Raw genomic sequence first — 14206 nt, forward strand, 5'->3', positions numbered from 1 at the left:
GGCTGGACAGTTTGTTCTGTATACAGGCTTTCAGTTAATCTACGTTTTCAATCCTATCCATCACTCCTGCTGTCGAATGTACCTGGTGTCTGAGTCTAGAGCCTCTCCAGGGTGCTGTGGGACAAATTAGCCTCCTGATTATCTCCTATCCTATGGCTTTACTTGTTTGCTCCATTAATTACCATTCTTCCATTCACTGTCATCTTCTAGCATGAGTGAATTCTTTTTTCTGCTGGTAGCCCCCTTTTATTTTTTGTTACCATTGTGTGTTTGTACAGTGTTTATTCTTCATCGTATGTCTTCATTGTAATTCTAGTGGAGCCTCAGGAAAGAGATGGGAGAAGAATATATTTTGTGTTCAATCTGCTTCTTTAGAATGTCTGCAACTTAGGTTTTTAACTTAATATATCGTGGACACAGTACATATAGATCTACCTTGTTTTTCACGACTGCATATAATTCCATTCACAAGATATAACTTGTGAATTACATGAAGAAATTTCCTAATTTTGAGTCATCCTTGCATTCCCATGATAAACGTTCAGCACCTACATAGGTTGGTAGTTGGGGGTGGAACACAATAGATATGATACTTTATTTTTGGATTTTTATACTTTAAGTGAGATTGTAATATAGTCTGTTTCCTTTTAAGCTCTTCTTGTTTCATTTTGGTATCAGGGTATAAGCAGTCTCATGACTTGGGAGGCTTTGTGTTTTCTTCCTAAGATCTAGAACAGTTTTAATTTTAAACTGGGGGCAGTTTTGCCTCCCATGGGACATTTGGAAAGATCTGGCTATATTTTGGATTGTCACAGCTGGCTGGGTTGGAGAAGTGTGCTATTGGCTTTTTGTGGGTAGACAGGATGTTACTAAACATCCTGCAACGTCAGGACAGTTCCCCACAACAAAGAATTATTTGGCCCAAAATATCAATAGTTCCAAGGTTGAGAAAGCCTGATTTAAACAAAGATCTGAACCTGATCCATTTTTCTCTTCTGTGTATTAGTCTATTTAGATTTTCCATTTCTTCTGTCAGTTTTAGTAATTTTAGGTTCTAAAAAATTGGTAACTTTATCTATACATTTGAAGCTGTTGGAAAGATGTGCAGAGTATTCACTTTTTGCATCATCTTCATCTGTGGTTATAATCCTGAAGTTTTCTTCATTACTTGTCGGAGGCTTGTCTGTTTTATTATAATGGTCTATTGAAAGAACTGGCCCTTAGTTTTATTTGTTAAATCGAATGCTTTTCTTTTTCACTCCAGTCTTAATAATTTCTCCTTTTTCTTTTTTAGTTTACTGGATCAATATGATTTAAACTGCTTTTTTATCAAACATGTAAGGGTGTTCGTTTTCTTCCGAGTGCTGTTTGACTTTATTGCACAGGTTTTAAAATTTAGTATACTTATTTTCTAAATAGTTTGTATTTCCTAAGTAGTTTGATTCCATCTCTTGTTTGTATTACTCTTATATTTTGCAAGAAAAAGTTCAAAATAATAGTATTGAAAGCATATAGACATAGGTTTAGTATAAAAGTTATGGTGAATACCTGACAACTATACCACCTAGCCACCACCCAGGTAAAGAAATAGAACATTGCTAGCACTACAGAATCTTCTGCAGGCTCCTTCCAGATTATCATTCGCTTGTATGCTAATCCTCTCCTTACTTTTCTCTAGTTTTATCACTCATATATGCAACCCTGAACAATATGGTTTAGTGTTGCCTGTTTTTTGAGCTTCATATTAAGAGTTATACTATGTATTCTTTCATGTTTGTCTTTTCTCACCATTGTGAGTATATTCATTTATATTGTGTGTAGCTGTAGTTCTTTTTCATTGCTGTATTTATTCCATTGTTTGAGTGTACCATAACATACTTATCCATTTGACTGTTTACTGACATTTGGGTTGATTCCAGTTTGCCATTAGGAACAGTGCTACCATGATCATTCTTGTCTGTAGTACATGGTACACCCGTGCAAGTATGTCTCTGGGCATGTATTTAAGAGTGGATTACTGGGGCATGAGGGTCCATTTCTTCTTAAATTCAAGAATTATTTAGAAAAAAATTTTTTTTAAAGATTCTCAGACGGCTTTGGGGTTTTTCGTTTTTCACTGTGGTCAGAGAATATGGCCTGTAACCTTTCAGCTGCATTAGCAGCAATTGCTTAGACTTAACCATTGATGTTGCTGTTGTCTTCGCTTATTGCTGTTTCTTGTATTCCATGGTTGCCCCTTTCTGAAATACATCCCTGAATAATGTCTTTTTTTCTAGAAAGGATTTGTGGGGATGTGTATGAAGAGTGTTCCTTGAATACTGTGTCTGTTTTTATTATTCATTTAACAAGTATTTATTTGACTCTGTGTAAAGTACTCTATGTAAGTGCTGAGGATCCAGTGCTGAACAAACACAGGTATGGCTTCCATCCTGATGGAACTAGATATCGAATTCTAAGTTCATAATTGAGTCTCTTCCAAGTTCTTTACACTTTTTTCTTCTGGTATTTGTTGTTACAGATGAAAAGTCTGATGCCTGTCTGATTCTTAGTTCTTTATATTTTTTCTTTCTGGAAGTCGGCATGGTTTTTTTCTTTAACGGTGAAGTATGGGGTTTTACTTTTCAACATTCCTTCGGGGCATTCAGAGCCACTTGCTATTATGAAGTCCTTCTTTAGGTTGGCAACATTTGTCTCTTTCTTTCCCTCATCTTCTGAATGAATGCTGGATGAATATTTGACCTCTGTATTCCTATCTCCATTTCCCTAACTCTTCTCTTATTTTAATCACCTTCTCCCCATCCCGCACCTCCTTTTTCTCCACATTTTAGGGGAATGTCACAGTTTGGTTGTCTTCTTTAGTCATAAATATTTTGTTCAGTTAGGTCCATTGTTCTCTCTGACCCCTCTGAGTTTTTTTTTTCTTTGAGGGGAGATCTTTTTGATTTCCCAGAACTTTCTTGTTCTTTACATAGTAATCTTGTTAGGTTTTGTGGATGCAGTATCTTCTCAATTACTGCTAAAGATTCCAATTATTAGATTTTTAAATTCTCTTTTATTGCCTTCATTAATAATGCTTCAGGTCACTTTTTCTGCTTGTTCAACTTGGTGCCTTTCTTTCAGATTGCTGGTTTTCTTCAAATATCTGGTGATGCTTGGTTATCTACTCATTTATAGATGAGGTATACCATTGATCAGTGTCAGTTGTTATGAGTGTCCTCAGCAATTGTCAGTCTTCTCTGCTATGGCCTCCCCTTTCTGGTTTTGCACACCTGTGCTCTGCCTGTGGCGCGTGAATGGGGAGGTGCCGGCAGGTGGACTTTTCCAACTCCTGAGTAAAAGGGAGAGAGAAATCTGTTAAGAAATTTCTGCTGCATTGAGTTACATTAAAAAATTGTCTTTTCTCTCTGGTTCTGACACACTAAGAGGCCAGCAAGGTTGGTGTCCTATATGAGTATGATCCTTACCAGCTGTAGTTGGAACAAATACAGCAAGAATTTCTAGGGGAAAAAATCCTACTAAGTTTTTATATATTGTGTCCTAGAGAACTGTGCTCTGGTCCAGGAAGCTTGTCTTTATGAACTCTGACAAAACTAAGTATGAAGGCCCTTCTTAAAATCTCATCAGATTCGTTGTGAATGAGTGTTAAATTGTGTCTCATATAGAAATATTGTGGTAAATGACATGTAAAAAAAAAAAGAAAAATAGCTCCTTAGTGAAACGGTGATCCCTTTATAACTTTTAGTTTTGTGCAGTGTCTATGGCTGTGCAACACATTTGACCTTTTAAAATGTAAGCCAGTAGCATTTATGGAAAGATTCAGGCTTTTCAAAACTAAAAAGGTAGATATTTTAAGAAACCCATCGTCTGGGGTATTTTAAGCAAAAGAAGCCATTAGCCTTATACACATAGCTATATGTGTAAAATGTTTTCTGACTTTAAATTAGAATATGTTTAAAATTTTTTTCTGTTTTGCTTTATATTTGACTAATTGCCTTTCTTAATTTCTAAGGCATCTATTAAGTTGAATTTTTCAAAATTGTTTCTTCTTAAAAAGCTGATAAATATTATTTGTCAAATCAAAGCTGAATTTAAAAGTAAATGTTTCAACTTTAATAAGCTCTTAGTGGAACTGCAGTGACAGATGATTGATAGTTTGTCCCTAAAATCTTCTGATGTACTCAGTGTGTGCTTACTTGTTCTGTGTAGTCCTGGCAAACTCTTTTTTCTTTGCAGAATGGGATAGCAGAAGAAGTGACTTCAGAAGAGGAGGAAGAGGAAGAGATGGCTGAAGTAGGTATTCTATATAAGAATAACATTTCATAACTATCTTCACTTTTGAACATTTTATTAATTTTCTAATCTCCTTTATAAACCATTGTTAATGTGGAATAATGAGAAGCACATTGAATTTGGAATTTAAAACAATTTCTAAAATCTGACTTTACCTCTAATTCATCGTATGCTTTTTAGCAAATTGCTTATTTGATGTCCTTGGATTTGATTTCATGGAAAATAAGAGCTCTTAACATTTAGCACTAAAATTATATTTACATTTAATAGTAATCAGTACTTAACCTGATTTGGTTTAACAATAGGAACTACGAAGTTTCAGAAGTTTTTTGTTTGAATAAAAGGAGAATTTGACATTTCAGCGACTATTCACTAGAAGTAATGAAAACTATCTCATGTTGAAAAATCATCTAAGAATATCAAAGAGGAAATTCCAAAGACACTGAGCTTAAATCAGTTTAGTTGCCAGCCATTGATAAAATTTTAGAGGTTTTCAGGCTCTGAATCTTTGTGTTTAAATTCAAACTTCATAATGAAAATCTGTGTCTCTACATTGACCTGATAAAAAGGATTTGAGTTCCACAGTCTTGGTTTTAAAACATTTTTCTGTTAGGATCTTAGAATTAATTTAGGTTATTACCTTAAATCTAAAATACACTTCTTAGAATGCCTTAGAACTAAAGTAGTTGTTGGTTTGTTTTGTGAGTCTGGAAGTAAAATAGTTCTTAACATTGTCCAGTTAGAATGATTTTTGGGGGGATAGATTTTTTTTTTAATGTTTTCATGCAGTTTAACTTAGGAATAAACTGCAAGAAAACATTAAACTGGGACTTCCCTGGTGGCGCAGTGGTTAGGAATCTGCCCTCCAATGCAGGGGGACATGGGTTCGAGCCCTGGTCTGGGAAGATCCCACATGCTGCAGAGCAACTAAGCCCGTGTGCCACACATACTGAACCTGCGCTCTAGAGCCTGTGAGCCACAACTATTGAGCCCACGTGCCACAACTACTGAAGTCCACACACCTAGAGCCCATGCTCCGCAACAAGAGAAACCACCACAATGAGAAGCCTGTGCACTTCAACGTAGAGTAGCCCCACTCGCCTCAACTAGAGGAAGCCCGTGTGCAGCAACAAACACCCAACGCAGCCAAAAATAAATAAAAAATAAAATAAGTAAAAAAAAAAAAAAAAAATTTAAACCTTTACCATGGGTCCGATGTACAATAAAGTAGACATTGTACTCAATGAGTTTATCATGTACCTTTCTTTTTTCCCCTCACAAGATAATATAAAGAAAGGACAGCAACATTTAGAGAAATCTAGAAAGGTAGGATGGACTTGGGAGATGTCAAATTAGGATAGGTGAAAAGATATTCTAGGCAACTAAAATAATGTGGTAAAAAGGCCCAGAACAACCCTGGGCATGCTGTGTTTGGGTGCATTGGAGGCTGTCCTTTTGGGAGAAGGAGATTGCTGTATTGGAGTCTTGGAAAGTAAGTTTGGCTAGAAAAGGCAGATGGCTAAGTCTTGAATTAGAGACAAACATGTTTATATTTGGTGTGATTGTTGATAAGGCCTTAAGCAGAGAATAGTGTACAGTGAATATTGTTTTGTAAAGACGATAATGATGAATTCTGTTCTGTGTTGATTAATACTCAAGTGGAGAAATTTTGTGCACTAGAACATGACTGAGGTTGAAGTTGGAGGAGGAGGAGGAGGAGGAGGAGATACAGGCCAAGGGTATTTGTGAGAACTCTGAAGAAAACAAGTGTAGGACAGAAAATTGTAGCTGAAAGGTGCAAACCAGGGGAAGGGAGCTTCATGAAGCATGAAGTCATAGACAAGGTATGAATAGGAAAGGAATGTAATAGGAGTTGAAGAGATGGCAGTCCAAGAAAAAGACCATTGAGTCTGGACAAAAGTGGTCTAAATTAACCTGGTCTAGAAATCACAGTGAATTAGTCTGCTTGATAAAGTGGAGATAAAGTATAAACTACTTCTTTAGAGATTTTGATGATTGAGGTAAAGTTAGAAGTAAGATAATAGAAAAAGGTTAGGATTTATTATACAAATCTATGCAGAATTTTTAAATATGTAAGAGCTGATGTTAAGGGAAAGGAGGGAGAAGAATGATGTAGTGATTAAAGATGTTGGCTTAGCGATATTCAAATTCTTTTTCTAACTTTTTTCCTAGTTATAAAAATCAATAGGTGCTCACTACAGAAAACTTGGAAAAAGAAAAGCACTAAATGTCTCTATTGATAATTATTAGTATTTCAGTATGTGTCCTTCTATTCTCTTTTTTTCTGTGCTTATTTTGGCATAATTAAGATTCTATATATTCATTTTTATATTCTGTTTTTTTCACTTCATTATTGATACAGAAGAAACCATTATGCTCTGTTGGCATTTTAATGGTCTTCTGGTATTCCATCGAATTAAGTTAACTGTTCTGGTATTTTACACATGAAGATTTTGTTTTTGTGGTTATAAAGTTGAAATAGGCATCTTTATGCCTAAATCTGTGTTCACATTTTAGACTAGTTTCTAAACTGAATCTAATAGATTTCCAGAAGTCGAGTTACGGTTCTTGGTACCTCATGCTAAACTGTTTCAAAAGTTCCCCTTAATAGGAGATTTAAAGCGATTTAAGATGGCTCATTTGGTAATAGTTATGGCTTTGTAAAACTATTAAATATGCTTTACTCAGATTCTAGCTTTAAAATATAGTATATAAAAGGAGAGAACCTTTTGAATGGAATGTGAAGGCTTTTCCCCCTACTCATAGGATACATGTATTCTCTCCTCTTTGTTCTCTGAGTCAGGAATAATTTAGCTTTTGGCATTAGCTTGAATAAGCTATTTTTTAAAAATTTTTGTAGGATATAGAAGACTTAGATCATTATGAGATGAAGGAAGAAGAGCCTATTAGTGGGAAAAAGTCAGAGGATGAAGGAATTGAAAAAGAAAATTTGGCGATATTAGAGAAAATTAGGAAGACTCAAAGGCAAGACCATCTAAATGTAAGTATGTGTAAATATATAGAACCTGGACTTTTGTGGTTAAGTAATTACAGTTGACCCTTGAACAGTGCTGGGGTTAGGGGTGCTGACCTTGCACCGAAATCCACGTATAGCTTTACAGCCAGCCTTCCATATCCACGGTTCCACATCCAAGGATTCAACTAACTACAGATTGTGTAGTACGTATTGAAAAAATCTACATATAAGTGGATCCATGCAGTTCCAACCTGTGTTGTTCAAGAGTCAGCTATATAGGAATAATATAAATACAGGGCAATTCAATAAGATACCAATCAAAGCCACCCCCCTCCATCCCTGCCTTGGTTGTAGATTCAGCCATATGTTTTGTTGCCCTAGTTCCCCCCCACCCCAACATTTCTCATCTATTGATAGCCACTTTCTACCCTGTTCATCTGAAATCATTCTCTTTCCAACTTGTTTATCCTGTTTTCTCTCCTTACCCTTCTCCTGTGGGATGTGTAAATTTAAATTCAGTCTCTCGTACAAAGTATAATTCAAATTCTTTCTTCTTCATGAAGTTGCCATCTGGTTTGTCCTGCCCTGACTGAACCAAAAGTAATTTTTTCTTTTGACTTAACATCTTTTATGTGAAGCAGCATGGTGACAAACACAGCTGTGTGGCTTCAGTTTCCTCAATTCTATAATGTGGACATTATGTACCATTTAGATGATTCCTGTAAATAATAAATGAGAACAATGTATATAAAATGCCCAGAGTAGGGAAATATCAAATGAAAGTCTAGCTTTCCATCTCAACACTTACTATTTACTTACTGCCTTTGTGTTAGAGCTATTTATCAAACCCGTGAAATCTGAGAACCAGTTCTTTTTGTCCTGAGCATAGGTTCTCTAACACAGGGAATGAATTGTTATGCAAGGAGATGACAAGTGTTGTAAACAGGTAGATTACTGTCGCTTCTTCAGTCCTATTTACTGTATTAATGTAATTGGCAGATCTTTCTTTAGAAAGCAAAGAAATTTAGCCAAGTCCTTATCTTGACTATTTAAAAAAAAAAAAGCTTGTAGTGTCTAAGTTAAAGATATTTACTATACTTTCTGTATCTTGTGATTGCTTCCAGTTTGTGTGTTATAGTCAAAACAACTACAAATTATTGAACACTATCACATGACAAACTAAGCGAAGTCCTTTAACCTTTATATGCCTTCCCATTTGATTTTCATAACCACTGTATGAAATATTCTTCCTATTCTATAGATGTGAAACTGGGGTTTTAACCTATCAAGTAGTGTAGCCAAAGTCACACAGCTAGGAAGTAATATCTTTTGTAAACCTGATTTTCTACCCCACCTCAAAGTGTAGTGCAACTTTTGAAGGTGCAACATTTAAAATTTTACAAGGTCAGGTTTTTTTTAATTCAGAAGACATTCTAAATGTTTTTGTCTTATGGTAAATAGTTCCATTCATATTCAGTCTTAGGATAAGATACTGGTGCATTTTCATCTTCAGAGAAGTTGGAACACTGAAAAGAACTGAAACCAGTTGCATGTATGTGGACATGCTGTTTCTCAGTTTCTTCATATGTAAACTAGATTGTTAGTGTAAGATTCTTATAGTCTGATTAAGGGAACTGCTTTAGTTAATGTGTCACATTGAGGGTCTCCTGGTATTTTCAAAAATGCATGGAGCCACTACCCATCTGTTAGAATGCCCAAAATTCAGAACTCTGAAAACACCAAATGCTGGTGGGGATGTGGAGCAACAGGAAACTTTCCTAATTGCTGATGGGAACGCAAAATGGCACAGCCACTTTAGAAGACTGTCTGACAGAGTCTTACAAAACTAAACATATTCTTACCATACAATCCAGCAATTGAGCTCCTTGGTATTTGCCCAAATGAATTGAAAAGTTATGTCCACACAAAAACCTGCATGTAGATGTTTATAGCAGCTTTGTTCATAATTGCCAAAACTTGAAAGCAGTAGGAAAATGGATAAATAAACTATAGTACATCCAGGCAATGGAATGTTATTCCCTGCTTAAAAAAAAAAAAAAAAAAAAGTAATGAGCTGTCAAGGACAGGACATAGACATAGAGGAACCTTAAATCCATATTACTAGGTGAAAGAAGCCAATCTGAATAGGCTGCAGACTATGTTTTCAACTATATGACATTCTGAAAAAGACAAAACTATGGAGACAGTAAAAAGATCCGTGGTTGCCGGGGTTTCGGGGTGGGGGGTGGGATGAATCGGCGGAGCATGGAGGACTTTTAGGGCAATGAAAATACTTTGTATGTTACTATAATGGGCAGATACTTGTCATTATCCAGATCCATAGCATGTACAGTACCAAAAGGTAAAGGTACCTTAAGGTAAATTATGGACTTCAGGTGTAATGATGTGTCCAAATAGGTTCATCAGTTGTAAGAAATGTACCTCCAAAGGATGCTGATAATGAGGGAGACTATGCACTGTGAGGGGCAGCTATATGGGGAATCTCTGTACCTTCCTCTCAATTTTGCTGTGAACCTAAAACTGCCCACCCCAAATAAAATCATAAAAAAGAAAAAAATTAATAAATTTTTTTTTTAATTGATGGAATTTGAAATAGACCCTTACTAGTTGTAGGCTATTGGAGTGGCCATAGTGATCTGAACATAGGTTAGCTGTTTTTTTTTTTTTTCAGATGACAAATAGTAAATGAATCAGACCTGCCCCAAATTTATATTCCTACTGAAACTTCATGATCATTGATTTAATTGAACTTAACTTTTTTGACTTCTTAAAATGTTGAGTGGTGATCCATTTTTATGATATCATTGTAAATGTTTATTTCAGGTTCAGATACCTTAAATCTTTAGTTATTTAAATCAGTAGATCCTGGTAAACAGCAAATTTTATGTTTCAGGGTGCAGTGTCTGGGTCTGTACAAGCTTCAGATAGACTTATGAAAGAGCTCAGGGACATATACAGATCACAGAGTTATAAAACAGGTAAGGACCTCTGGATCTCTGCTGTTGTCCTTATGCCCTTTTAAATTTTCAGATAGTAACTTCATTTCTTATATTATAACTGGACAGAAACAGAAATGTTTATTAACTTTATTTTAGGAATGTGAAACACAAATTTAATCAAGTTACCAAAAGATGTGGGGGGTAAAATAGGATGAGTTCACTTGTTTGGATTTTTTAAATGTTTTTTATGGACACATAATTTTTTGTCTTCTTGCTGATGGGGATTAACTCATAATTTTTATCTTCTGGGAAAGGTACAAGAAATATATGCTTTGGAAAGTAAATAAGATGAGTATGTTTTATTGTATGAACAGAGAACTGTTGCCAAGTTGATTTTTGTTTTTTTTTTCCTTTTTTTGAAAACAACATAATCAACTCTTATTGTAGTTAAAGGTATTACTTCTAAAAATTTATAGTTTGACTTAAGAGTTCTTTCTTACCCAATAAGGCTTAAATATTGTGGAACCTCTCTAATTGAAATAAAATTCCCTCATATTATTGCAGAGAGTCTAACAGTATTGAATAAGAGAAAGAGCCAAACTTTAGTTTGTTTGAAAAGGTAGCATTATGATCCATTCAGAATTTTTCAGAGTGATCAAGTCTAAATCACTAGAGCTTACATAAAAACAAACAAGCAAAAAAACCCCCCTACTTCATAGAGAGCAAGATAAGTCAGATTTGTTTCTGAGGTTATTAGAATAGAAGTTTTGGTGTCCTAACAGTTCCTCTTATAAGAAATCTAAAAGTTTGTGTGTAGAAACATAATAAAGTTAAATATTTGAATACTGGTTTACCTTAATATGTTCAGTCGTCACTTGTTACTGCATTATTTGTAGTAGCAAAAAATTAAATTAATAACCAGCTATATGGTGGAATTAAGTTATGGCTTATCCATAAAATAAATTACTACAGTTATTAAAAAGATTGACAATAAATTTTTATATACTAATGGAAAGATGTCCCAAAAAGTTGAAGAAAGATTATAAAACTATATGTAGAGGGATTCCATTTTAATAGAACTGTTTGCATATATGCATAGGAGAAAAGTCTTAAGTACATATAATTTTGCATAAGTTTTTTTTTCCTCTTACAATTAATGGTAAAGTTTTTCAACCCCAAAAATCCTCTTCATTGATGGCTTTAGTTGTCCATCTGTTAAGGGCATAAGATACTCAGCTCCAGCACCAAAATATTTATAATACAGCTTAGTTGTTCCATGGTTTAATGGCAAAATTTGTAGCTTTTGTTGGCTATTTAGTGTATACATTTACACCAGAGCAATAGTTATAAGATCAAATGAAGAGTAACTAACATGCCCTATACCTTTACAGGGATTTATTCAGTGGAACTCATAAATGACAGTTTATATGACTGGCATGTTAAACTGCAGAAGTAAGTGCTTTTTTATGCTAACCCACTCTTTTTAATGGTAGACTATCACAGTGGAGATTTTTTCCCCCTTAATTTGATACCTATTTACTGTGGCTTTTACTTACTGTTTCTGTAGAAATAGTTCTTAGGTTGTTAAAATGAGCTGTTTCTTGGGCTTACTAAGTAAAGTGAGAAAGAAGGAGGAGAAAAAGAAGGGCCAGCTGTGGGAAAAAGTGTTTCATGGAGTCAGTGAGACAATTAGGAACTATACAAACAAAAGTGTATAAATAACTTGATGAGATTGACTGTGACAACCAGTTTATATTTGAAATAAGAAATTTGAGTAGGGCCTGAATATATAGAACAGTTGTAGACAAATTTAGATTTTGTTAGTGATTTCACTTTTTCTGGTCTTATCCATGGTAAATTTCTCTCCTGAACCCCTTGTCTAATAATACAGTTTGAGAGAAGCAGACTATCTTGAGAAGATTATGTACATATGACCCTTTCCTTTAGAATAACTGCTAACTTTGCATGCCCTTAGGAGAGTAGATGTAGAATACTGTGATCTCTTTTTGGACATTAAATCCCAAGGAGTTGGAGGCTATAGTTAATTTGTTTTTCCGGGAACCATAGAGCAGCTTTAGACCTTCTCTGTTTGGAATTTACCCTAGGGGCTTTGTTTTAGCTCTTGGAATGGTTCATTTTTGAGTTTAGTGAGAAAAAAAATCTGATTTTTTGTTTGAACTGTTTTTCGTTTTGTAATTCTTAGGGTTGATCCTGATAGTCCTTTGCACAGTGATCTTCAGATCTTAAAAGAAAAAGAAGGCATAGAATATATTTTGCTTAACTTCTCTTTTAAGGTAAGAAAATTGTAAGGGGACTCCATATGCTTCTAATGGCAACGTATATTTGTACAATTGCTTTGGAAAACCATTTGGTATAACTTGGTAAAGTAGAAGATACTCATATCCTGTGGTCCAGGAATTCTCCTCCTAGATATATAACCTGCAAGAAATGAGTACTTAGATGCACCAGGAGACAAACACAAGAATGTTCAAAGCAACATTGTTTATAATAGCCTCAAATAAAAATAACCCAAGTGTCTGTTCCAATAGAATGGAGCACTGTGGTATTCATAAAACGGAATAGAGCTATGTGCAATAAGATAGACGAATCTTAAACACAGTGTTGAGCAAAAGAAACCAGATTCCCAAAACATGTTTTGTACAATTTCATTTGTACAGCTCAAAAATAGGTAAAACTGAATTATATTATTTAAGCATGCATTCTCACGGAGGCAGTATTCCCCCGAATGGTGTGAAAATTGGTCCTTGGAGTGAAAAAGTCTTAGATATTACAATAGTCTGTAGCCCTTCAAAGGGCCACAATACATAAATAGATACACAGTATGTCTGTGGTGTGAAAAATTTTGTCAGGGAGCAGGACGGGGAGGAGTTAGGAAAAAATTATTCTAAAAAGGCTTCTTAGTGGAACAAAAATGAGAAATACTTATGGATTCATACTTGGGCAATAAAACTATCAAGAGAAACGAAGATGTGATTACCATACAGTTTAGCATAGCAAGTACATCTAGGTAAGCGGGGAGGGAGTTGTGAGCTGAAAGGGACACCTGGGGGCTTCTTGTTTATTGACTATAGTCTGTTTCTTGACCAGGGTGGTAGTCGCATGGATACTATTTCATGCTAGTGTGTAATGGTGTACCTTTATACCTATATATTTAAGTGTTTTTAAAAGATGCTAAAAAATAAAGGTTAAAGCAATGGAATCTAGATTAAATGTAGTGGTTTTAAATCTTTGTTTAAAAAAACTAGGAAGTGTTTCTAAGGGGTTATATTTTAATTATTTGGAGCTTCTTTTTGACCTGTTCTTTGAAATTGAGAAAAAATTGTGTAACAGTTGTCTTGCAGATAAACTTTTTTTTTTTTTTTTTCCCCATTTCAGTTAGGTGGACTTCAATGCATTAGGTGCTATAGAAGGCTTGAGGATGTGGGGCATCTAAATAATCCCTGTTCTTCAAGAGCCTGTAGTCTTTCTGGGGAGAAATCTGTGATGAAAACTATAGGGCTTTGGAGATCATGATGAAGAGTCTGGGGGCTTACCTTAATGCGGTAAAAAGCCAGCAGACGTTTTTAGGCAGGGGCATGATTGATCTGTTAGGCTTTTTATTTTATTTTTAAAAAAGAATTAGTATGCCTTCAGCATCAGAGTAGAGTTTAGATAGGATAGAGTAGATTTCTGGGAGACTAGTTGGGGACTTTGATTTTAATCTGGGCAAAGAGCAATGAAGGTTGGTAGTGGTAGGAATAGGTGAGAGTAGATGGATATGAGATGTTTTGAAGGAAGAAAACAAAAGGCATGAAAGGATACTTTTATACTTGCAAAAAGGAGTAATTTTCTGAAAGCTGCTTACTTAGCTTTTGTGTGTGTATATTCTTGTTTGGGCTTATATCCTCATTTATGATTGAACTTTCTTCAAATAGCCCAAATGTCAAATGTCATTGTT

The 14206-nt window shown here is 34.9% G+C and overlaps 1 protein-coding gene across 2 annotated transcripts in view; it reads left to right on the forward strand.

Moving 5' to 3' along the window:
* Positions 1-14206, forward strand: part of UBE2Q2 (ubiquitin conjugating enzyme E2 Q2) — a 68518-nt gene that overhangs the window by 19265 nt on the left and 35047 nt on the right. Inside the window, exons 4-8 of one of the 2 annotated variants that reach the window (XM_057544030.1) lie at positions 4234-4290; positions 7172-7312; positions 10203-10287; positions 11640-11700; positions 12452-12542. In XM_057544030.1, coding sequence (XP_057400013.1) covers positions 4234-4290; positions 7172-7312; positions 10203-10287; positions 11640-11700; positions 12452-12542 — 435 coding nt within the window. The remainder of the gene's footprint in view (positions 1-4233; positions 4291-7171; positions 7313-10202; positions 10288-11639; positions 11701-12451; positions 12543-14206) is intronic. The other variant, XM_057544031.1, reaches the window with a different exon arrangement.

This window comes from Balaenoptera acutorostrata, chromosome 3 (genome assembly GCF_949987535.1).
Source record: "Balaenoptera acutorostrata chromosome 3, mBalAcu1.1, whole genome shotgun sequence".
Taxonomy (NCBI): Eukaryota; Metazoa; Chordata; class Mammalia; order Artiodactyla; family Balaenopteridae; genus Balaenoptera; species Balaenoptera acutorostrata.